The 26,254-nt window shown below is 41.1% G+C and overlaps 1 protein-coding gene across 3 annotated transcripts in view; it reads right to left on the minus strand.

The window, feature by feature from the left end:
* Positions 1-13,896: 13,896 nt before the first annotated feature.
* STAG2 (stromal antigen 2) overlaps positions 13,897-26,254 on the minus strand; it is a 42,177-nt gene continuing 29,819 nt past the window's right edge. The window contains exons 25-32 of one of the 3 annotated variants that reach the window (XM_009330746.1): positions 24,037-24,185; positions 23,362-23,490; positions 22,815-23,020; positions 22,198-22,387; positions 21,999-22,082; positions 20,229-20,355; positions 19,815-19,892; positions 13,897-16,983 (exon numbers count right to left, since the gene is read on the minus strand). In XM_009330746.1, the coding sequence (XP_009329021.1) occupies positions 16,960-16,983; positions 19,815-19,892; positions 20,229-20,355; positions 21,999-22,082; positions 22,198-22,387; positions 22,815-23,020; positions 23,362-23,490; positions 24,037-24,185 (987 nt within the window). In that variant the 3' untranslated portion in view covers positions 13,897-16,959. Of the gene's footprint in view, positions 16,984-17,868; positions 19,229-19,814; positions 19,893-20,228; positions 20,356-21,998; positions 22,113-22,197; positions 22,388-22,814; positions 23,021-23,361; positions 23,491-24,036; positions 24,186-26,254 lie in introns of those variants that run through there. The other 2 variants (XM_009330738.1, XM_009330730.1) reach the window with 2 other exon arrangements.

Here is a 26,254-nt window from a genome sequence, read left to right on the forward strand (position 1 = left end):
GACACCCCAATTGCAAAGAGGCGAAACTCTCACCCCGGGGACATTTATGTGTTCGCTGCTTCCTTCCTCACCCGCTGGTTCCACTCTGCAGCAAGACGGAGCCAAGACAGCGTCCTGCCGCCTCCTCCCTCTGGGACACAGGACACACGGATTTACCACCGAGCAGCACCTACTGCAGTGTCAGATTTATACAGTCTGAACCCTTATTTACACTTCAATTTAGTCACTGTTCGCACACAAACACAAATCACATTGCTTTCCCAAGACATTCTCACCAGCAAGGCTGCACGTGTTTTCTCCCCTGGCATTTAAGGGTGGCGTGCAGCCGTACTAGCAGGTAGATATTAAAAATAAACAAACTGGGGCAAAAACCCAGGACCTAGCAGCTCTGTTTGAAGATGAACAGGTATGTGGATTTTCAAAGAGATAGTGCTCTGACTTAAGCACACGAATGACTGATCACATTTATAAGACTGTTCATCTGCTTTGCACTTGAATTAGATGATGCACTTTTAAAAACCCATCCCCAGGCGAGTGATGGGCCTTTTTGGAAATCTGGCATAAAAGCACGAGGCAGACGTGAGTCACGTGCCAAGCGATGACACACAGTCATCGCTCACCAAGTGCCATCTCTCTCGCGCCCGGTGCTTTGAACACAGTTTGAAACAGAAATGCAAATATCCATTTTTTTGTTAGTGACCCAGCTCAAACCACTTCAGTTTGATCGCAGAGATGCAGCATGACCAGTTCACCAGAATAAGCATTTACTCAAGTGCCTGAAAGGCTGGTGTATCCCATAGTAAGAAGGAAACTTTTTTCCCCAAAAAATTCACACTTTTTTTTTCCCCCTCCCCCTCCCAGAACTGTCAGGAAAGGCCATAAAACCTTTCCACAGACTTTTCTCACAAACCCAGAGGACTGAGGGTTTCCTCGCCGGCTGGCCGTGCCCTGTGCCGAGGGGGTGGGAGTATTCACATCCAGGCTCCAGGGCACGAAAAGCAGGACAGACGTCTGCGCTGGACCACGTGGGATGGACAGACAGACGCCCGCAGGACGGAGCCCAGCCCAGCCCCGCAGAGTATGAGTGTCAGGAGGTACGTGGCAGGGACTGATCTGCCCGTCCCCACCAAATACTGTGTCCTGGGGACAGCACCCTCCAGCCTTCCCCACTTGAAGCCTTTCTTCCACCAACCCGCAGCCTGTTTCTCAGGAAAGACCTAAATCTTTCCTCCCGTGGAGCGGGCTGGAAATGGAGAGCTGCCGGCTGGGTCCTGTTCCACGTGTTCCTCGCACAGCCCTCAGTCGGTGAGAACATGAGTGGGCCCTCGCCCACCCCGGGGGCAGCCCCCGGGCGCTGCAGGGAGCGCGGCACAGCCTGTGGGCACAGCAGGATGCTGTCAGGGAGAGAAAACACTATTCTTCTCCCCAACAAAGAGAGATCTAACTGCTGGGCTGGAGATGTTTCACTAATCAATTTCTAAATCATCTCACTTCTTTCTTAAAAAAAAAAAAAAAAGAGAAAAAAATGCTGCTGCTCATTTTATTAGGGTTTTTTTTCCTTGTACCTGGAGGAAGCAGCAGCACCATCAGCGCAGTGGAGTCAAGTCCTTTCCCCCGCTGCCAGCACAGGGATGAGGACGGAGGCCAAGGCGCCCGTATCCTGCAGAACAAACTCCCAGGTTCCTGCTCGGTGCCCTGCGGCACCAAGGAAAGGTCTGATTAACCTCACTGTGAAACAGCGGGTATTACATTATGTGCCGTATTATACTTAATCCAGAAGGATAAAACCATTCATTTAGATACAAGATGGATTCCTTATCTGATGTCGTGAAATCAGACAGCCAAAATTTAGCATTTGATCTGTGCTAATCTATGGTCTGTGCTGGCTGGAGAAAACATCGCAGCTCCTATCATCGCCCTCCCAGGGTTCCTATATTCCCGTATGCACTTGCATTTTAAGCAGATCAATAAAACCTGCCAATCCCACAATGATATGGTCTCCTCAGCTCTTGGCAGCGTGCACAGCTCGTCACAGGTTTCAGGGTTTTGCAGAGGCAGAGGCTGCCTGTGGCTGCGTGGAAGAGCGAAGGGGACAAGCAGGAGCCAAGAGACACTGCAAGGAGGGGGCACAAGCCCCTCCTGCTGCAAACCCTGCACACTGGAAATCTGCAATCTCTGGTTTCCACCCAGGTCTCAGCTGCCTGCCCACGGTCGTCTGGTTGTGGGATTGGGGCCATCTGCAATCGCTGCCCTTAGCCACACCGCACCAGCGCCAGGAGACCTCCCAGGAAAGGCTCCACACACGCGGGGAGGCTCAAACCAGCCGCGCTCGCTGGCAGGAGGGGCTGTGCCCATGGACCCCGCAACGCCAGCAAACGCGTCTTGGGCTCCGACAAGGGCTGAATATTCTCCTGTGGGATCACACAGCGCTCAGGGTCTGCGAGCCTGGAGCAGAGCCAGAGCCCGGTACGTTCGTCGGACAAGCTTTTCTCTCGCCCGCTGGGGTTTGGACTAAGACCTACAACCAGCGAGACAGGGGCCCTCTCATTCATCCAATACATGTGGGATTTTGTGATGGAAGAGCTTCAAAAACCTGCAAGAGGCCAACTGTGGTGAGCATTACAGCCCTGCTGCCAGGGGAAGCTTTCCCAGCCAAAGGGGCCCTTTCTCGTGCAGGCAGGAGCTGCCTTTCCTGCCTTCACCTACCTGAGCAGGGCTCCTGCGGTCTCAGCATCAACGATCAGGTTTCTGCAGAGCTTTTTGCCTTCTGCGTAGCTCTGTGACTTCCTCTTCCTTTCCATTTTAGTGACTTCAGATTTTCCACCCAACACTGCAGTTTCCTTCAAAGCCCAGATTTTATAGAGCGGCACCAGCAGCTTCCTCCTCAATCACATCGCTCTCCACTTGCTGGCAGGTTCATTTTCCTTTACAGCTTCTTTTCCTGCGACATGCAGAAGTCCACCTAATTGCCAGATAACCAGCTTGACTAGTATTAACAAGTTTCCTGTGTCGTCCCCCCCTCCCCCCTTGGTATTTTGTTTTCCTAACCTGTATATCTCATTCTCTCTCTCCTTGGTTCCCATCCCTCCTCTTCTCTACTTCCAGGTCCATCCCCCCAAACACAAGTACAAGAGATTCCAGCTCACTGTGACCACGCAGCCCAGCCCACAGCTCACCCCATGATCTCACGCTTCACATCACGTTGGTTTTTTTGGTGTACAACCCTGTACCTCTAGCACTCCCCACCTTCGTTTGTGGATGTAAGTCACACACAGATCTCCACCGTGCTGCAGAAAAACAGCAAAAAGGAGTCCAAAGGTTCCTAAATTAACAAAGCCAGTTGGTAGGTGAATCTGCTGCTGTCCCTCTTCTCCCACCCCCTGTTTCTTGTCCATCTGTCCTGAGGTTGTGAGGCTCTGGCACATCACTGCTTCTGTGCTGGGTGGGCTCCCAGAAGTTGGGAAGCCACTGGAAAGGGGCTGTAGCATCCCCTCCTGTCCGTGGAGGGCCCTCGGTACCATTGTGTGACGCTGCTTTTGTACGAATGTGCCTGTATGTTGTGAAATAAACCCCAAATTTAGAACATCTGTGTTCTGCTCGGCTGCGAGACACTGCGTTATTCAGATATACGTATGCAGCACTTGTTCAAGAGGAAGGTTGATTTTAATTTGCACATAAACTTTTAAAAGCTGTAGAAGGTGGTCTTTTGTGATACACTGAAAGAGATGATTAGGAAGTGACAATTTAGGTGAGAGGCTCCATGTGGCTTCCATCAGCCTTGCAGAGAATCACAGACTTCACCAATATGGCAAGATACTACAATGATTCCAGCAAATTTGTCCAACGGCTTAGACACCGTTCTGGCACCGGAGAAGACGTCTGTAAGTCAGACACCTGCTCTGCGGTCCCCGCAGCTCAGCCTTCTGTCAAGCATTTGCAGTGACAGAGTATCCTGGTTTTGCTAAAATTCCACTTTGGAGTGTATCGAGCAGCCGACATCACCTGCTGAGCAAGTACCCAACCCTCTCCTCGCGTGAGTCTCTGGATGTTCACATCCACAGCTCCCCCGTAGAAATGCTCTACCTGGTGTAAGATGGGGCAGCACCAGACCTGTGGTCCCAAGGAGACAGCCCATGAAACCATTCTCGGGAGAAGCTCAAACCCCCACCCCGCCCTCCAGCACCTCCATCTCTGCTGCACCCAGAGCACTGCAGAACCTTTAATGTCCTGCTGTGAGAAACTGCCCTGCTTAACACACGGCATCTCTTAAGATAAGCAGAAGCCTCTCGACCTCTGAATTTGATGTCATAGGGTGGTGAGAATTTATCTACACAGAAAGCTTCCAACACAAGCCCCTCCTAGAGCACTACCACCGTCTGGCACATCCTTTCAAGGAGGGCACCAAGGAGCAGTTTGAAAACCCTCCAAGCATCCCTGGAGTGAGGACCCACCGGCAGAGTCATCCTCTCTCTGGCACAGCGGAGGCTTTCCTGGGCCTCGGTTTGCCCCACTGACGAAGAGGACACCCATTCCCGTGCTGCCACGGCCCCCCAGCCACACCTGGTCCATCTCCAGTAAACTGCTCTCTCCTCCATGGCTCCCCAGCCCAGACCCCCCTCCTCGGCGCTGGCCCCGGCGAGCACACGGATGCTGAGCCACCAGCTCAGCTCCCACAGCCACGAGGCTCCACACAGCGACACTGAACAGATGCTGACAAGCACAAATCAGGCTTACGGAGCCAGTTACATGAAGTGTAAAATGGAGGCAAAGAAAACTGATTCATCCAAGGTTTTATGATCATTCCTCAAGGAAGAAGGTGCTTTTGCTCCCACTTCTCTAGCATTTCTTTTTATCGCTGTAAAAGTGCCTCGCTGATTGGAAGAAGAGCCTGCAGAGTTTTAGCCTGGCTTAAAACAAATCCATCTACAGCACCAAGGAGACTTCAACTACCACTGAGAGAGGGTGGAGATAGAAACATTCATTATTTAGTGGAAAACATATCAGATTTGATAGATCCTAAATTCCTTTTTAAATTACATTGATTAGTCCTAATTGGTGCAGGAGTCGGCATTACCTAGGTCCTGACACCAGCTCAGGAGCTGAATGCAAAGTCAAATAAATTCCAGTTTAAAACTATTCAAATTTTAAATAAAAACTGGGGGGGGGGGGGTGGGGGTGTGTCTTTCACTATGCCAAGAACACGTTTGACAATTAATTGTGCAAATGTCTAATGAGTTAAGAAACTATAACAATTTCAGGGGAAGAAAAGTTAAGTAAGGCAGTAAAGAGTCAAGGACAGCACTTTGGATAGGCTCTCGATTTCATACCCAAGACTGAAAAGAACTGATTAACTGCCATTAATGAAACGAAATACCTGTATATCTTATGTCATCATCTAACACATGGCAGTAGCCATGTGGTTACTCATGTTACTGCTTTTATGCTTTACTGGTATCCACTTCACAGTGCCTGCTGCTTCGAGATGCCATGGTGGGGGCCAGGGTGACGGGTGCTGGCTGCGAGGGTGGGCGCTCCCCGACACCACGCTGCAAGGCATCTACCCTACTGCTAAGTCAGGCAGCAAGAAAAGGGGGGCCGTGGAACTATATCAGTATTTTCCAGGTTGAAAAACTTTGCAGCCATGACAAATCCATTCAGAAGAGAGACTCGAAGAAGAAGGAAATTTGGGGAAAACACGGGAAGTTGGATGACTGGCTTCTGTGGAACTTCCATCCCCAATTCCTGCGGAACACACACAGACCTTTGAATTTATTTTTCTTTCTAGCTGGAGGGCCACTGAGAGGACACAGTAAGACACACTAGTAGAGAGAAAACAGTCCAAGAGAGCTTCTGATACGCTTTTTTTTCCTGATGATTCTGAAAGAGCCTCTTCCCAAAGCCCCAACTAGAGACCACTCCACTACGGTGAGGACCTCCTGTTAACTGAGTATTGTCTTGAGAAGGGCCCTACAGGAGAAACAGGGAAGAGAGAGTGGTCCCTGTGATGGAGATGGAATAGCCAGCTTAGACAGCATTCAAACCCCACTGATCCATAACAACGTGTGTTATAAGGACCTGAAACAAGCCTGAATACTTCCCCAGAAGTCATTATGGTGAGAGTGGGGAATTCGTGTTGTGGTTCGAGTCTCTTAAGGGAGCCCTTCTGGTGGCCACATATCTCTTGAAAACCAGCAAGATGATCCCGCTACTGGAGCGGATCACTTCACACTGTGGAGGCCCAGGTGTCTATCAGGCTACTGGAGGAACTATGAGAGAAGACAAAGAGTATCTGCACAGCATAATGCACCACCACTTACACTTCTGGGCTATTTTGGGTCCTAGAATAAGTTTCGCTACATTTACGTTGCGCTTAAGCCTGAACAAAAAGTATTCTCTTCCCCAAATTTCTGGCCAAACGAGGGAACGATGAAGTCCTCTCCCCAGGAGCCGAACATCACTTACCTGACCTTTTCTCCAGTGGGAAGTACAGCAGTCTTCACCACAGTGACGCTCCAGCACTTAAAACATATTTTCCATTACACATCTAAACCAGAACATCTGTAAATCATATCCTGACAGTATTGGAAAGTACAATCTGCTCTCAAATTTCTCAGCCACTAAAACCATGTAAACATCTCCTGTTTTACCCTTCTACTCTGCCGGCTCCTGTGTTTTTATTAGAGGCTCCTGTAGTTTAATATTTTCCTAACATATTTTCCTAAGACAGAGAACTCAGCCCATTTTAATCTAGCAATTAATTCCTTTCAGCTCCAAAAGTCCTTGCCATTTTGTTCATTAACACAGAGGTAATCCTCCACCCGCTGAAAGGTGAAAGCCTCTGCAGAGGTGAAGGCTGCTGGCGCACACTACAGAGCTGTTCTCAGGAGAGAGGAGCATTAAGCACTTCGTACCGAAAACAGCGCTCCCGGGATCGGTCAGACACCTACACACGCACCCCTTCACAGCGCCCTCCGACAGCTCCCAGGCCTCAAGTGACATGGGGGAAAGATGAAGTCCACACACATAGTCTGCAAAACACGGTGAAGAAGCCTCAGCCCTGCTCTCACATTACAAACCCTGAAGTATCCTTTAAGAAGGTTATTTTCTTCATCGCCATTATTCTTCTCTATGAAGTCTTGTTAACCAATTTTATCTTCACCCTGGAGTGGCTTATCATGACCTTCTTTCCTCTGAATAAATGATTAATTTTTTTGTTACCATGAAGCAACAAGAACAGCTCTGCTTATTTGTATGTTCTTTTAGAGATTTACAGTTCGTGAAGATCTGCAGGTACAAAGTGGGGGGGACGGACACGGGAAGGGGACGACCCCACACAACCCAATCCCAGAGACCTTATCCCAGGCTGCAGATAGCCGTGAACCAGGCACGGCAGCGACATCGGCGTCAGGGGGATCAGACCAATTCTAGCCAAAAGAAACATCCAGGCTGCGTACGTGCAGACGGATGGGCCCTGCAGAAGGGGACGTGCCACACCACACCCTTTATGCTCTGCTACTGTAAGGTGCTATACTTGGAGTTTACACACAAGCATCAGAGTTAACTGGAAATATTTGAAAGAAAGAAGATCATTTTAATACATGTAAGTCTTCCTGTACTCGTTAGCCCGATGGAAAGCAGTCTGCCTGCCGGGAGCGGGCAGGCTGCGGGGCCAGGGAGGCACCGCACCTCTCCAGACCAGCACCCCTCATTCCGGCAGAGTAAATCTCTGCTCATGCAGATCGAGCGACTAAACAGGCATACACGGAATATTAAATAGTCCCTCAAGTACTGATATATTAATACGATGTACAGTAAAATATATTTGCCTCATAATTCTGGAAATGCCTGCCGAGAGTCAGCTGAAAGTAAAAATTGCTTGATCCTGGCTTAAGTAGATTGAAGATGATCTTCCACTTCTTCACGGCAGCCTGCCTGGCCAGCAGGTTGAGGTGTTACGGTCCTCTGCTCCGGCGAGGTCACGCCTGGGGTAGCGTGTTGACTGCTGGGCCCCCAGTTCAAGAGGAGTGTGAGGAATTGGGAAAGCCCAGCAGAGGCTACGAGAGGGTCACAGCAGAGGGCACATGACCTACTTGGAGAGGGCAAGGGAACCAGGCTGTGCGGGCTGGCAAACGGGGGCAGCCGCCCAGCAGCTCAGCTCCTGCAGGCCAGCTACCAACACCGCGGAGTCAGGCTCCTCCTGGCTGGGGCAAGCGATATGGACGGGGAAAGAGCTGTGGCTCAGAGCGCTCAGCTGGGACGCACACAAAACTTCGTAGCCAGGAGGGTAGTGCAGCAGGTTACCGCCGTCCTTCACAGTGTTTAAGGCTCAGCTACGAAAACCTGTTCCATTTAAGCTGACTTAAACTTTCAGAGGGATGCTGGACTAGATGATCTCTACAGATCCTTTCCAATCAGCATTTCTATCATTCTACAATCTTATTAAAAATTATAACCAGGTTGGATGCTGTAACATTTTGTTGCTTTAACAACATTTTGGATGTCATAAACAAATACTTGCAACTTTTCCTCAATCTGGTTGGAGACGAGGGGCTGTCTTAAACAAAAGTCTCAAGTTGTCTGCTAATATGAAGGTTATCTTCACTCAGTAATGTGTTAGGTGTCAAGAGCTGGAACAGCGTTAAAAAGCCTTGGTTCTCCAAACAGGATGTATGTATTAAAAAAAAGAGAATAGGGACCAAAGATAACAAGAAAAGCTCCCTGTATTTTGGAAGGGTGGCAGAAAAAAAAATACCTGACTCTCAGCCAGGGATAGCAGCACCAGAAATAGAAGTAACTGAAAAAACACCCAATGTTTGAACAAATCAAAGAGGGCAAATTCAATGAGTAAGTTACCACAAATTATCTATCCAGATCTGATTCTCATACCAAGACAGGGAAATCTCACCCCTAAATGCTATGTCACTAGAATGAAAACAGAATTAATACTTTGACTTTTGCAAAAGCTACAAGGCATCACTTTGAAACTATCATACTGATTTGATAGTTTCTGCACGGATTTACTAACTTGAGCTTTACTTTGCATAATTGCTAGCATCATCCTTTGAAAGCAGAATTCTTTGTAATCAGCTGTACCACAAACATCAGTTTACTTAATGATATGCATCTGCCTTGAAAGACAAGGCTCAGTTCCCCAAATCATTCAGTCCAAATTCCTGTAACACGCGCATTCCTTTGTACCTTAAAATTGTACGGAAGAGTTCTATCATTACAAGAAAGAATCACTGTTCTTAAATTCAGAAAATCATCATCCTGTTCAACGTATGCAGGTGGAAGAAGGTGTCTCGGTGTCTGCCTGGCTGCCATTTCAATACCCCCAGACAAACACTTCTGTCCACTTTCCATTACCTACAGCAGCGCCCGAGGACGGAGACAGCAACGGACTTGTATCACTCTCCTGACCAGTTACATACAGAGTGGAGTAAGAGGGGCCTTCTAAATCCAGGCCGAGAGTGGAGAGTAAAAGCAGTGACATTTTCAGTCCTCATTGCAGGAGGACTTGTTCAAAAACTAAGTAGGAATGAGTTAGGACTACTTCTGATCTTCCGAGTTTTTTGAAAAAGGTGTCTCAGGTACGTTAGCGGTATAAATGTCCCCACTCCTCTCCCCCAGCAAGCCCTACAGGGGTAAGAGGCGTACGTTGTGCTGATGCATCAAATCCGTCTTTTTATTCCTAGAATACAATGGTCTGAAAGCCTTGGCCCAAAACCAAGCCGGTTTCTCTCTCTAACATTGAGGCCTGACTGCATTTGCCCACTCAAGCTGACCACACTAATCAACTTAAAATGAACTGGACAGCAAAGGTAACTTGTTTGGTATTCTTTTTGGTGGAGTCAGAGGGTGGCCGATCCAGGGTTACAGGACTGGCAAGGCCAGCGGCAGCTTGGTGACAAGCTAACATAGGAATAATAATTAATTACCCCTTCAGAGAGGAGATGGGCACCACACACGACTGACACCATGTAGAAGGCAGAGCCTGAGGAGGAACCACGTTGTGGCCAAGCTGTCAGCCAGGGCCTGACATGCTGACTGGTCAGAGTATCTTGTTCCCCAGATCCACGTTACGCTGGTGTAAACTAGATCCGGTGCTGTGATTTGTGCACACGTGTGTTTGTGTTTTGCAGAACAGGAGTCGTTATCCACCCGCAAGACCCATCCTGCCAAGTCATAGAATCACAGAATCATTAAGGTTGGAAGAGACCTCCAAGATCATCGAGTCCAACCGTCAACCCAACACCACCATGCCCACTAAACCATGTCCCTAAGCGCCTCATCTACCCGTTTTTTAAAAAAAAACACCCCCAGGTCCTTTTCCGCCAGGCAGCTTTCCAGCCACTCTTCCCCAAGCCTGTAGCGCTGCATGGGGTTGTTGTGGCCGAAGTGCAGGACCCGGCACTTGGCCTTGTTGAAGCTCATACAGTTGGCCTGGGCCCATCGATCCAGCCTGTCCAGGTCCCTCTGCAGAGCCTTCCTACCCTCGAGCAGATCAACACTGCCGCCCAACTTGGTGTCGTCTGCAAACTTACTGAGGGTGCACTCGATCCCCTCGTCCAGATCATTGATAAAGATATTGAACAGAACTGGCCCCAATACTGAGCCCTGGGGAACACAAGTCACCACGTCTTTGATTATACGTCACTGAGCGGTGTGGTTTGGTTCTCTGGACCTCGCCACGTATCATTCATTTCTGGTAAATGAATAAGAGAGGAGCAGCAAATCAAATTTAAAAAAAAATGAAATCTGACTTCCCTTGTGGGTAGGGATTTAAGAAAAGTCTGAAAGACACACCTTTTGAACAACAGATCAAGTGACCTAAATCTAATACTGTTAACTAAAGGAACAGCATGTGAAGAGACGATGCTTCTAAACTGCCTAAATCCACAAAATCTGTGGATCTGTCACGATCTGTGGCAAATCAGTAGCGTGCCGCACCAACCAACCAACCTGTTCTGCTTGGTTAACTCAAATCCCAGGAAAAGGAAGGTAATGCAAACAGCTGATACCGCGTCCTTGGCAGTCTCTCTGTTCTACAGGGCGCCACTTGTGTCAGATCTACAAATCCAACCCAGGTGAGCTGGGGAACTATGCAAGTTAAAAGTCGTTCTGAAGTAGAAGATGAAGTGTTGCAAGGTTAAAAAAAGAGAGAGAATTTGTAATGAAAGCAACTTTAAATAGAACATCTGTTCCTTTTAGCTTCATGGCACTTCAAACAAGCTGCTTTCACCAACTACAAGCTATTGGTATGAACAAGAAAAAAAAAATAGTTCCTAAACAAGGAAAACTACTGATAGTCCAAATCTGTAGGCTTCTCCTTACGAGCATTTACACAATATGCCCTTAAACCGTAACACCATCAGTACCTCAAACGGGATGGAAATGACAAGATCACGTTTTCACTGACAAAACCACTTCCCTAATCCACGCTAGGTTTCACAGAGCACTTCAATTCCTGGCTGTAATGGAAGACTTCAGTTAAAAAACCGCCCCAAAAAACCTGCTTTTCAAGATTCAAAAGATTATAAGCCAGCAACAGAAATAATGAAAAGACAGGTTTTGCCAGTTGATATGTAAGAACAGTTGTGTAAAAGAGAGCTGAGCATTTTAAGATGAAGAATACAAAGAGCAGGCTAAATATAAGATGTCCCACATCTTTACGTGCTTTTGTGCACAATACGAAAAACAAGTGGATGTGGTTTGCTTTTTTGCTTTTGGTGGAGTTCAGCAGTCTAAAAAGAAGAAAACAGAATATAAACCTGTGAAAAGAGTGTGTTAAAATAATAAGAGATCTGTGCGTATGTCACTCAAGAACTGTGGTTTAACTGCTATTTAAAAAGCAACAGCAAATTGCATGGCTTCCTGGAATGGCCATATGGTGTGGTAAGTAAGAGGGTTTCACGTGGAGCTGCCAACATAGCACTCAAAGGCTGAAGCACTCGCATCAGGTGAATACTCGGGCTGAGCAGCGCAAGATCAGAAGGTCGAGATGGAGCCCCGTCACACGTACCACAGCTCTGAGCCCAGCCAAACCAACTACGAGCTGCACTAACTACGGCACAGCGTTCATGTCAATTCCCAAGGAACCGCTGCCTTACAGTGCCTGTTGACAGATGTTACAGGCAATTGTGAAAGGTACACGGAAAAAAGTTTAAGGTTAAATGCATCGAATGCGCCGTCTAGAGAAGGGCTAAATAAGCACAAGGACACCGTCCCCGCTAAAATTCTGACAAATAAATCATAACAATATTAGTATCCAGAAAAAAAAAATAGGAAGGGGAGGAAAAGAAAAGGCTCTCAAAGGCAAAGAATGGAAATAAACAGGACATTGGTCACTTATTCACCAAGACATGTCCACAGCCTACCAAACTTGAAACAAACTGCTGCTGTTCGCATTGATCTGACCTGTCATTACCCACCTCAACACACAAGAAACTGTCTTCATCAAGCCAATTAATCAATTTCTCCAAAACCTTGTTGTATTACTTGAATGCTTTATTGAAGTAACTACCAACTTCACGTCCCCTTCCTAATTTGAGATGTTCTAGGACCCCTAGAGGTTTTATTATTTTCATTTATAGTTTACCGTATTAATTTTTTTTAAATAGCTTTTCTAAAAGCGCAGAATTCAAGCTGTTATCAGCTGAACGCAAATTTCACTTTTAAAACTGGTAACTGCAGCTTTTTCTTTGACAAAAATAGTTAATATAGGCAAAATACGATGGCCTTTCCTCTCCTTTTCCAATCAAAAAATGCTCGGAAAAGCTTAGCAGAAATTACACGATCAGTTTTGGGAAGCATGATTACATTACAAAGAACTGTATATATTCTCTAGAAGAGCAGGGAAGTTTTCATGCGGGATTCTGTCAGCCAGCCAGCCAATCACTTTAACATGCTTTGGATCATTTTTCTGGGCACGGTTATAGCTTCTTACCACTGTACTGCCACTATGATTTACATCTATAAAATCTGGCAGTAGCTACAAAAAACATAACCCAAAAAAGGCAACTGAATCTCTAGTTGGCAGGCACTCATTTACAAAATCTGTAACGACTCGAAGTCTAGCTGTTAAGAACTTTTAAAAAATATGAAAATTAAGATTTAATCAAAGAAATACATTCAAGAAAGCTCAGCAACATGAAGAAGGGATACAGGAGAGAAGGACAGCTGAGGAAAACAACAGGCATGATCGACACTGTTACTTTTTTAATAGAATTATTATTATAGAATAGTATTGTCCTACATTACCTTGTTTTCCAAGTACGTGTCATCACTCACCTTCAAAGATATGATCCCTTTTGGATGCCAATAAATAACAAAAATTAAACAATCTCAGTACTAGAGATTTCTTACGATTATGAAAAATGAGGGCATGGCGTAAGCTGCATTTCAGTATCAAGAACTAATTAAAGAAAATTAAATTAAAGCAGTTAAGTAGGAATGAGTGTATTTTTAAAGAACCAATCTGTGTTTTATCAAAAGAATTCCGAAGCACAAATTGACAATTTTGACAAATGCTTCGAAGAATGAACAAGCCCATGACATTCATCAGGCTATTAAAAAAAAAAAAAATAAGGTAGATATAGGTTGAAAAGCAGCAAAACACTATTGTGCATCAAAGCATCTCAAAAAACTCAGTAGACCTTTTATGGGCAGGAAATTAAAAGTGAGTAGTAGTGGTACCCTGAAATCCCATGCTAGGACAAGTGTTTGTATAAACTGCCAGGAAAACAGAGAGGAGTAAATTTTAAAGAGGCAATTACTTAGTTATACCGAGATTAGAGAAGATGGGGAGTTACTGGCTCTAACAAGCTACAGGAATCGGCACCGCACCATCCAAAGGAAAAAAACCCAAACAAACAAACAACAGCAATCACTAACTTCTTACATATTGTCTTTGGTTGTTTAATATCAAGAAATACTTTTTACAGAATATGTGAAGACTATTCCTTTGAATTTCATTCTGTCAATATCTTCTCTGTGGCCTCTTTGGTAAACTAGAGGACAGGCTTTAGTTTCTCTGAATTGTTTGTTGTTTTCTACATTTTTATCACATACCTCTTCAGAAGTCAAATTTCTTTCATTTACAGGCTTTTGTACCAAAGTGGTATAACTAGAACAGACTTTACATTGTATAATGAAGGTATTTTCCTTGTGTTATAACCTTAGAACATACTAAAACCATTTTCCACAAGATACTATTGAACTTACAGCAGGATTTAGGAGACAGAAATGAACATTTGTAATAATAGTAATAAAAAAACCCCATCCAAAGTTACATTAGCAAGGATTAAAAGTATGATCTCTAAAGATTTTAAAATTACTCCTTTAAAAAGCCTTGTAACAGAAAGGAGTTTCCAACACACGGCGAGAGCCGCTCAGTAGTTGAGGAGAGGGGAGTGGGAGGCAAAGAGATGTTTAGGCTTTTCCCCCTGATTTCCTTGCTGTCTTGCCAATTAAGCTTAGAATGTTTATCAGACATATGGTAAATGTAAGAAATGGAAAGTAGCGTACACTTTTAGTGGTATTTCGATTGGACTATATACAGTATCTCCAATGCCTGCATCAAAAGCATTCTGAATAATGTCAGATAATAGTTAATAGGAAAAAGAAACCAACAGAAAGGCTATCGATACACCTTTAAAAAACATAACACAAAAATAATTAACCATTGATTTCTTGGCATGTAAAAGTTCTATACAAATTTTAAAAATTTTATTTGCAGGTACTAAACCTCTTGAAAAGCTTACTCTGTATTTACACTAATTCTTTTAACAAGTTTATCTCAAATTAAAGCATATTTCACACAATCATGATTGCATTAACTTTTCTACTTTAAATTATTACCCAATTAGTGCTTTATTCACATTTTAAAAACTTGTACAATTTATTACAAATATAAAACAGTGCAGTTTTTCATACATTATCCCAACTCTGAGACAAACACTTAAAAGACATGGAAAAAGATTTTGATTTCTATAAACATAACATTTGCATTACTCATACCCCTTTCTTCACTGTCCTCCCCTAACCCCGATTTAAAAAGATCAAACATACAACATACTGTAGGTTTATTTTTATTCAAAAAGTTACTGTCTCAAGACATAAATACAAATCAGAAAACAGTACAATTAGGACAATAGAATGTGGAGGACAACAGGTTAAGGTAAATATATAAAACATTTTTAGCTGGTTGAAAACAAAGCTGTAAGAACTGCTTTCACAAAGAAACACTCCTTCAAGAGTAAGAAAAATCAACTTAAGTTTAAAATCATATATACAGTCCTCTCAGCAGTTCTATTAAATGCAGTGGTGTGAAAAACAATATAGGCAGTACTTTTAGACATGAGAGTATTTATTTATGTAAAATGAGTTAGGCAGATCTAGTTTTGAGTTTGTTGTTACCCCATGACTTAGTAAAATAATTATATTTTATCATGATCCTTTAGATAATCTATGGTTTTTGGCTACCACAGCCGAATGTTTAATTTCTGAAGTCTAAAAACAGGAAGCCTTTTTGTATTCACCCATTTGGGGAGATTCTTGTATTGCAAGCATATTAAGGCATGGAATGATTAAAATAATATACCTCAAGAACTGAGAGACAACTGACAAAAAATATACATATGTAATATAAGTTAATATTTCCTTTAAAATGATGTCTAGCTGCCTAAGCCTTGCAAAATGAGTCGATGTCAAAATGGCATAGATCCCACTTTCTGTTTTAGACCGAATTTATTTGTGAATGGACACAAAATGAAGTTTAAAGCTTAGCTTTCAAAGAATATTATGGGTTGTTTATGAATTTCTATTATCCAATCTAATTTACATACAGAGGAAATGTACTGTAACCTGTTAGAAGTATCTTTAACCTGAAGACTGCTTGCAAAGACAGATAGATAAAACAATATAAAATACAAATTTAAAAATCATTTTTAAAGCATGAATTCTCATGCTCTTCTATTTTTAAACATTGTTAAACTTTCAATATATTTCTGAAACCTCATAATTTTAAGTTGGAATTTAAAAGTAAGAAAAAACTAAACAAACTGCGCAATTATAAAATCAGCACCAATTTATATATATATATAATTTTATTTAAAATTTAGATCCCTATTCCCACACTCTAATAAGCTGTATAATTTTTGTTTAGAATTTTTCTGCAAACATACTACAATAAGCTTCTTTTATTTGGAGACAAAATACAGTGGCACTACTGGAAGGAATTTCACAACATTACATTTTTCTTAAAGGACAAGCAAACTTTCAGGGTTGGTAATGGGCAAGCATGACTGAGATCTGTTACTTTCTGGTAGTTCATAGTTTATGGACCCTTCTGAGAAGGCTAGCATGAAGCTTTTGGAATAAAAGTGTGTTTTAGATTAAAAAGCTGTTAAAATTCTGCTTTATGTATTTTTTTTCCGTGATTAATTAATACAAACCTTCTGTTGCTGAAGTTTGCATTTAATTTAAAATACTGACACTCTTCTGGTTCTATCACTGTAAGAAAACCAATCCACCTATTATTTCAGTTCATGGATGTAAACAGCAATCCAGCAGAGCTCATGATTATTTAGTATAGCCAGCAAATGTATAGAGAGGGGCTCAAATCTGTACCAAACACCTCTCAGACTGTTAGATTAAAACTCTGAGGGAATAGTTCTTATGATCCGGAAATAAACTGATAGCACATAAATAAAATATTGATTTTTTTTTTCCCCAACAAAAAGTGTAGCTTATCCTCAAATTGTTTACTTGTCCTTTACATTTCTTTTTTTTCAGGCAAACAAAACTGCCCCTTCAATGCACTTGATCTTGAAAGCATGTCATTCTCCTTAGAGAAAAATCTGTTCAGAATTTCACTGTATCTACCACAATTTTGTATTGAAAAACTTCCTCTTCCACTTAGAAAATGACTTCACCACTGATTTATTTGCTGCTCTGGTATTAAAACATTGACACCCCAAGAACCTAAAAAAAAAGTTAGAAATGGTGTCAATTTGTAGTCTACTACACATTTAACAAAAACAAAGCAATTAGTATATGATTTAAGATTAAGACACTTCAAGATATGTTAAGGCATTATAAGTTTATTTTTCTTCCAAACCAGATTCACCACACTGATTTATGTAATAATATGAAAAGGGCACCTCAGCATTAGAAAATATTTTTCCCACGCTTGACATTAACTAGATCCAGTAGGAATGTGATAAAGACTGTGCTTTAATTATTTTAGGTAATAATTGCAAAATAATTTTTAGTCAGTTGCCTAACTGAGACTTCTTTGACAATGGCATTCTATAGGCCTTAACTTGAAATCAAGTGTGTAGTTTCCAGCAACTAAGCCTGGGACAAAACACTCTATATGCTCGCTGCTGCTGTGTCTGCGTTCATAAAAACAGCAGGTCATCTCGCAGCAGCCAGCCAGGACACAAACTTAGTATTTCCTATTAAATATCTCAACTCTGTCAGGAAGACAGTGGAAAAAAAAAAATCAAACAATAATCAAGTAAAATCAAAATACTGTCCTTCAGGAGACTGTGTGATTAAGTGAAGAAAAAGCTTTCCTGAAACGAAGAATCAGTTTCCACTTCCCATGTGGGAGCAAGCCATATATAGCTTTCTATGCCAATGGAAGTAGGTATCACCACTGATATGCCAAAACCTCAGAAGATCCAGATCTTTTGACTGTCCTAGCTTTTATAGGACTTTATAAAATAAGAAAGAGCCATGAGAGAGTTAATTTTCCTGAACCTTAACACTGCTGTTCACATTTATCTGTTTACAAACCCATTTTTACTGTTCTTGGTATTAAATTCATTTTAGATGAATTAGATGATGGTGCCAGCAATAACTGGACACATCAAAAAATGAGAAGACATACTAAAATTTTGATCATAAACCATGTGCATCTGAATAAATTAAACAGCTTTATTATGCCTAGGTCTATTAAAAACAAGTGCAACAACTCCAATAATAATGGACCTCTGAAATAAATATATGAATAAAGTAAATTAACTTTATTCAGAGAAGGTTTTTTGCATTTATGAAACTGGGTTTTTTACATTTAAAATACTGACAGAGAAATTCAGCTCTGATTTAATAGGGGTTGTCTCCTAAACTATTAGCAGAGCTTTCCCCACTTAGGCAGTTAAATTCGTTTAGGTGGGGTTTATGCTAAAGAGCAGCTCTGTTCTGTGATGCAGCTGTTTTCTCCAGTCCTGCTTCCAGGATCACCACCCTTGCCGCACCCTGCCCGGGACAAAGGTTTGCTAGATGGTGCCCCCTTGACCGTACCAACTCGTTTCAGTGCACCACTGCTGCCCCCTTGCAGAGGAGCAGCACCCAGCTTGGGCTGGCATACTGAGGCAGGCAGGCGGGCCACCGCTATGCTCTCGGAAGGGGCTCCAAAAGCTTGCGGAGCAATGCGACTGTAACCGGCTGCCATCATGTGGCGATACTCCCACACTGCAGCTAAGGAGTGCCTAGCAAATCCTGGGCTCACGGGGGACGACGAATGAGAAATAAAGTAATAGGAAAGAAACCTAGCTAACAGTAAACCTATTAAAACTATTCTTAATTAGTTTTAGAAACGGAAAAGCTGAAAGGTTTCTGAAATCAATGAAATGCACCTGTAGAAGACCAAATTTTCAGCATTGTCAGGATAAAAAAGGACTGGTATTTCACAGATCGATCAAAAATCAAGGAAGGGAAGAACTATTTTAAAACAGAACGTCAGAAAACAGGTGATATACTTTCTTGATGTTACTTCAAGAACAGAACACACAACAGCTAGATGCACAACCTAATCTGATTCATTACTACTAAAGCAAAGGCCTACTGGTACAAAATATATGGATTTCCATTTGAAACAGTATTTCAGACTTCTTTCTCCCATAACAAGAACAGGTTCACGCTGCAACGATACTGTAAAAAAAATACATAACCGTCTTCCAAATTCCACCAAGCTGTCCAAGATTCCCAGGAAGCCTTGTTGCACTGTCCTCTGCTGGCTTGCTGCAGCTTGTTATTTCCAGTGTAATTTTGTACCAGCTACACAAGGTCAAAAATGGCTGCATACATTACAAGTGGTTCAAGACAGAAGGAATCCCTCATGCAGATTTTTAAAAGAGAATAGAGACTGCAGATTTATCAAGTCGGAAAAAAGGGCAACTGCAAGCAGAAACTACAGACTTCGGATGTTTTGGACCTAAAACTTTATATGGAAAGAAAAAATACCTCTCATCTCTATAAACAGATATCTGTATTATCTCTATTTTCTCCATTATCTTACTTATGCACAAAAGTAAATATGCCAATTTAAAAAAAAAAACAACAAAAAAGAAAAACAAAACCCACAACGCAAACCATCCAATGCTGACAACTGATAATGACATCAGAGTCACTCAACTAAGCTCATCACAACAGAAAACTTGCCTTAAATATTGTGTATGCACAATTTATTTTTTTTTTTAGAAGCTTTTTGCTACCAACCTCTGCAAGGGTCTTTTCCAACACCAGATGTGTTTTCTTCTCAGATTCAAAGGCTTTTGATTTTTACATAGCTACATATAAAGTATTAAGAACAAAAATCCTATAAACTTGCAAAGAACATTGACTACCTTAGAATTTTTGAAGCTGAATTACAGCATAAAGTATTTCACTGCCTGTAACAGTCTGCCAAAATAAGCTAATGAAGACAACCTAAAGATTGCATTCTTTCCATTTAAAATTTGGAGTAAGAGAGTATTGTAACCTTAAGACTGATTTTACGTTATTTTCCTCTTAGTAAGTTAACCTACCGATTCATCCATGATTGAAGCGGGGTCAAAGAAATCTGGTTTTAGTTCCATTCTTTCTCTCCTGTTCTTTGATGGTGGCTTTAGAAAGCAAGCAAATAAATGTGTTAACTGTAATTTCAGAAAAAAAGAGTTTTTAAACTATAATAAATGAAGCTGAACTCTCCAAGGGGTAGGAATTTACAGGGGATAAATGTTCATCTCCCACATTATTATTACAGGAAGTATTCTTGCTTTTTGTATGGCAGTTTGAACAGATGGCACTTGTATACAGATAGTGGCACAGCCGTTTAAGAACGCAGAGATCAATAAGAAAGATTTTTCTGTTTCACCAAAAGGAAAATTTGATTCAAATACCCTACTTTAAAAGGAGAAATACAAATCCAAAATCCACTAAAAAGAAAGTAAATTTCTTACTAGGTCTATGTCCATGGTGTCAAAATCCATGCCTTCATTGAGATCTTCAATCCGCCCTTCTGATGACATCATCACATCTTCAACAATTGGCTCTTCATCATCTTCCATTAGACTTGTGCCACGTCGACTGAAATGAAAAGAAAAAAGCATATTGTTTAGCACAAAATCAAGTTACGTTTTATCTGAATATTTAAAAAGCTAATGTTCAGTAAGGAACTGCCAACAAATGATAATTCCATTAGATAGAAAAGAAATTAAGGAATTAAATAAATGCGTAACTAAAGACAGCTGTTATTTAACTAGCTAGAAGATACTAAAAGAGTGAGGGAGAACGACTAACAAAGATCAACTTATGGCACCATCTCTAAATGGGTATTCTGAGAGGCTGCAGGAATTGATAAGCAGCTCAAACCTGCACCTAATTCAGAGATTTCCATGCAAGTATTTATGCTCAAGTGAGAAAGAATATAAGTTTTGCCACCTAAAGAAAAATTGTTCCTGCCTTATGACAAGGCAAGGAAGAACGTCTTTGCGATAAAGTGGATGCATAAATCCATTTTCAGACAGACATTCTCACACAGTCCTTCATCCTCTTTCCTCACAATTTCTACATGCAACATCAGACCTTACAAGAAAAGTAAGGAGTCATTCTAATTATACTAACTGGTGTCACTATATTTAAAAAAAAAAAAAAAAACCAAAACCAAAACAAAACCAAAAAAACACACCACCTAAACTATGTTGCATGAAGTACTGGTATTAAAGAATTAAAAACAAGTGGGGGAAAGATGTAAAGCTCCTCAATATGTATGTCCATTTTACAACTGGACATAGTTTACAACTATGTAAACTACAACATAGTTTACATTAGTTTACAACTTGTACTTTTCTTCTGTAGAACCACAGAGTCTTCACTAAAGCAGAGAACTTCTAAAACTAGCCTTCCCCTCCTCAGCTAAACTACCTCTGGAACATAATTTCATTAGCGTGCATGTCAAAATGACCACGTGATGAACCACAATGAAGTAAATGACACTACAGTAAGAATGTATGACCTTCTGAAGGACAACATTCATTTAAGAAACACTAGACTGTCTTCATCTTCGTTCACAATATTGAGGACTTGACAAGGTTTTTGTGTGTTTGGGTTGGCAAGTTCTACAAAACCGGTACTACAGGATTCCTCTCAACTTTGGTGTCAGTTTAGGTCAGACAAAATCTGTATTGATCACAGAAATGCCGAAGACAGCAGTTTCTTTAAAAGGAATACTTCTCTTAAAATAAAAAAGCAGCTGAACTCTAGACATACAACTCAGAAGTCAAAAGAGAAAGAAATAGTAGAATTAAACTGAGCAGAAACTTTCTGCTTCACACATTGAACTCCTATTTTAAAACTCATTTTTAATGTTCTAAAAATGCTTCTGCAGTTAGGAATACATAAAGATGATGTTTCACATGTTGCATTAATTATATATATCTGCCACAGATAGCGTTCAGTTCAACAGCTAGTTCCCTTTATTACAAAGTTCACTACTGTTTAATTTTTCTGGAATTTAAGTTCAAAAATAAGCAAGAAACCAAACAGATCTATTCTGCTAAAGGCATCACCATGCACTTTTACCACTGCTTTTCTAAGGCAACTTAAAATTTTAAGACATAGGAAAACATTACTCAAGAACTAGAACATGTGCCCCTTTTAAAAGATACAGGAGTAACACTGCCTTTAATAACCACCACCCCCAAACCACTGAAGGAACATTTCACACTCACATAGCGTGTTGCAAGTTGGTTCTCAGCTTGACGTAGTTCATCGCTGCCCTCTCCTGTTGTTGTCGCGCGGCTTCTTCCTGTTGCCTTTGAGCCAACATCCACGTTACTTGCGTGCTTAAAAAGACCATTATTCTATTTTAAACATGAACTGGTTCTGTGTATGAACACTAACACAAAGCAGACCTACTCATCTACGTACTTGTAATCGAGTGGAGCTTGGTGGTGTTCAGGCTGCATAGGATAGACACCCATATAACTTTCTTCAGGTCGCAATCTCTTGGGCTCCCTCATTATTGTAGAAGTAAGCTGAGGTGTCTGCATCATGACTGGTGTGTGCATTGTCTGCTCCCTGTTCAGCCACATACTGTCACTACTGCTGCTTTCTTCAGCTGGAAGGAAACATAGGACATCAGTAAATTTTTTCAAACTAGTCTAAAATTGAATGTTTAAACATGACTTAAATGCATGTACTTTCTGCTTACTGAGAATCAATGTCTTTACTTTTTGCCACGAAGTCTTACGTGTGCCCCAAAAGGCCTGGATCTATAACCACTGGCTAAAGTATTCAAAATACTTTTGTATTCTGTGACTTAACATAGCGTAGTGCCTTTATTTCCTTTTGTGAATCAGTGTTATGTTATTCAGACTCTTCAAATGAACAGTTTTCCCACTAAGACATATACATGCACAGAAGTTATCCTGTTTTAAAAAAAAAATTAAAGCATACAAATTCACTCAAGCTAACAAATAGGGATTGACACGTGTAGTTTACAGGAATATCTACTCTAGTAAATTTTAAGATGAGAGAAGTTCTACCTTCAGGTACTTTCCGTTTCCCTGTTGCTGGCTTTGTCTTCTTATTTCTTACTGTAGATCCTCGACTACTAATTCCACTAATCACTGACATAGTATCATCATCCCCACCAGCTAATAAAGAGTTTCTGTAGGACATGAGAGGAAGCCACACATCTTCTCTTCGTAGAGACATCTGAAAGGTCATAAACTTCTCCAAGTAAACATACCTTTAAATGGAAAAAATAATTACAAAGATGCAAAATACCTGTAACAAGATGTTAACATACCAAGATAAGTAACTACTGAAATTAACACCCAATGCTCCTCATCTAGTTAACAAAAAGGCCTAACAACAGCAAATCCAGAATATGATTTCTGTTCATCCACTATAAAACGAGAATAAGAAGGATAAATACAGTTTACCCTTTGTGATTATACTTGACTGCATTAGTGTAAAATTATCTTGATGTGCCGAAGATTCCACTTTAGGTGAATGCAATACACATAAATACATATTTATTCAGATATCTTTTATGGTTATCATTACAAATATTAAGAAAATACTTACACTGTTCTTTTGTCTTGTCTGAGAAGTTTGGAGGAGAACTCACTCAGAATATCAAGAAATGCCAAATTTAATGGTGGGTGGCTCTCACCTTGTGGATTAGGCTCCTTAAAAGCAAATTCTATGCCATCCCTAAGAAAAAGTTAAAAATTAAGTCACATAAAGCACAAACAAAAGAAAAAGTTCTAAGCATTGGGAGCTATCAAAACTGAACACCTTTCCTCTACGTCAAGAAAGCAATAATTCAATGTTTCCATATTCTGGCAAAAAAGTGAACGCAATTCATAGTTTGAATCTGAACGCACTCTTTCTGTCACGATGCTTCTACCTTGCATTTCGAGCTTTCTGCATGAGGCCAACATGACCACCACTGACAGTGAAGTGGATCAGTTCTTACTGTTACAGCTAGGACGTTAAAAATACTTTTTCATGACAGCATCAACACTGCTATCATTTACAGGCTTATACAACTATGCTGAAGAACATCAACATTATTTAACATTTGGATTTAATTCAGGGACAAAACCGCAGTCATCTCCTAATTTATAAATGGGCTGAATCGTCTCTAGTGCTGATGCATTTTGTATTAACAAACTGATTTTGAAAGACTGAAAAGGTATTTTAATGTTAGTAAAGAAGTGTTTACAAAAAGGGAAGTAATACAAAGCACACAATTACTTGTGTAACATCGCAATAGCTTCTCTTGTTTTCAACTGATCCAGTCCAAACGTTAAAGCAAAACGTCGAGCAAGTTCCTTTATGCCACTGAATGTCGGTGATGATCTGTCAAAATTATAACCATTTTCTTGAATCATTTCATTGAAAAGCTGTATGAAATGAAAAGGGAGATTTCCATTTATTAAAAGATCATGCCAAACTTTGGACCAATCGACACAGAGCTAAGTTTCAGTAAAAAAGTGTTTTACAGTTGGTTTTTTTTCTTAATTCAACGACCCCAAAAGACAAACATGGAGGTTTAGGAAAGCCAAGTCAAGGCTACTCTTGAAGAGTCTGCACTTCAGAGTTAATCCTTGAAATGCACACTGTCCAAGCACACGTCAAACCGTAAGTACATTGGATGACAGATTTCAGCAGTTCCCTAAATGAGGTGTTCTACAGTTGAGAATACTAAAAATTAATAAGATTCCCTGATACGTACGCTAACAGAGAAGAAATAAATGGGATAAATTCTCACCTGGCCTTTACTATTACAGTTTGTTAAACAACTACTTTCTAATCATTTTTTTGTATCTTTTCAAAATACAAGTATAATGAAGAAATTCTAAAGTGGAAACATGTCTTCAGGGAAGCTGCCAAAGACACCAGAAACTTTGCCACTGAGGATCAGACTTTTAACTATACATCAATAGTTGGCAAAGCCGAACACTCAACTTTAAAATCTTTTTTTTCTTTGATCAATCCTTTTCTCATCCTACTGAATTTGACCGTAATTCTCTTCAACAGCCAATTTTTCTGTTATTTTCTAATTTCATCTAACACACTCACCCTTCCCTCTCTCATATAACACAGAATAAACCAAAACCAGACTTACTAGGGCTATGAACATTAACTTGTCATTTATAGATACGTTTTGGCCCATGGTTGCATACTTTTATGTTGGTGTAAGCTGCAACTTAGTTATCTACTTTATCCACTATCACTTCTAGTGTTTCTTCTCTGGTTAGTTTCTTTTTTTTTTTTTTTTTTTTTAAGAAGTTTTCCTGGAAAAAATGCTAGTTACATGTTTAACTTCACACATGGGGTTTTGTTTGTTTGTTTTATAATACTTGGGTCCCTTGTGTTGCTATTCTTATTGCCATATTAGGATTATGTAACTGTCTCCCTGTTACGTGCGTAACTGCACTTACTACATTCACTTCCTCCGTCTGCCCTTTAAAATGTAAGGGGCTGGTTATTCATGAGACAGAAAAGACTAATAAGGATAGCATTTACCCAATATCACAAAAATTTGTGAACTCTGGTGAAAAGTCAGCAAAAAATGTAGGAGTATTTAGTTGCATATTTTATGTTGCAGTTCCACCAGCTACTTAAAGGAAGTATCAAAAGGAAAGGTCTCGTCCTCCCTTGTATTGGCAATATTCATACAGATGAACCAGCTTAGGAGCTTCATTAAGGACTTTTTCTGATTAGTTCTCAGCCAGGATCAGTATCTAGATCTATATCCACTATGTGGCCCTATGACCTCTAGTCAAAAAAAAAAGGTGTGGAGAGAGAGAGAACGAATTGGAGTACATTTTTCCTTTCAACAGTAGCAGAGATCTATGTTGGATTACAGTGATTTGCAGAGACATGGCTTTATTGTTCTGATCCTGTAAATAAGATTCATGCAGATGGTTCATGTGAGCAGATGAATCCGACTCTGACCTCGACTGAATTCATCAGGTCTCCACACAAACAAGCTCATTTACTCATTAAATCATGTTTTAATTTCAAAGATGAGTGAAGCCCCTTCCAAACATTAAGAAATACCAAATTACTAAAACTTCCTATTACTTCTCAGCATAGTTTAAAAAGAAAAAAAAAAAAGGCAAAACAAAAAACAAACTACAACAACAACAAAACCCAAAACAAAACAAAAACACAAAACACCACCACCACAGGTTCTCCCTTGTTTATCTGTTCATGAATAAGTAAACTAGCAGTTTCACAACACGTTTCTATTGTTTTAGAGTTAAGAAGGTATCACAGAGTTACATTCATTTCGTGTTTATTGGCCTCTCACATACACTTTTTGTAGCACAGTATTTGGTAAGTACAGGAAGACTTCTAGCAGTTTTTCAGACAGTTGCAGAAAATGTGTTCCAATTTAGACCTATTTATCCCTACCTTCCATAAGAATTTCTTCATTAATACCTCACATTAGCTATTACAACAA

Source organism: Pygoscelis adeliae, unplaced genomic scaffold, assembly GCF_000699105.1.
Source record: "Pygoscelis adeliae isolate BGI_AS28 unplaced genomic scaffold, ASM69910v1 Scaffold100, whole genome shotgun sequence".
NCBI lineage: Eukaryota > Metazoa > Chordata > Aves > Sphenisciformes > Spheniscidae > Pygoscelis > Pygoscelis adeliae.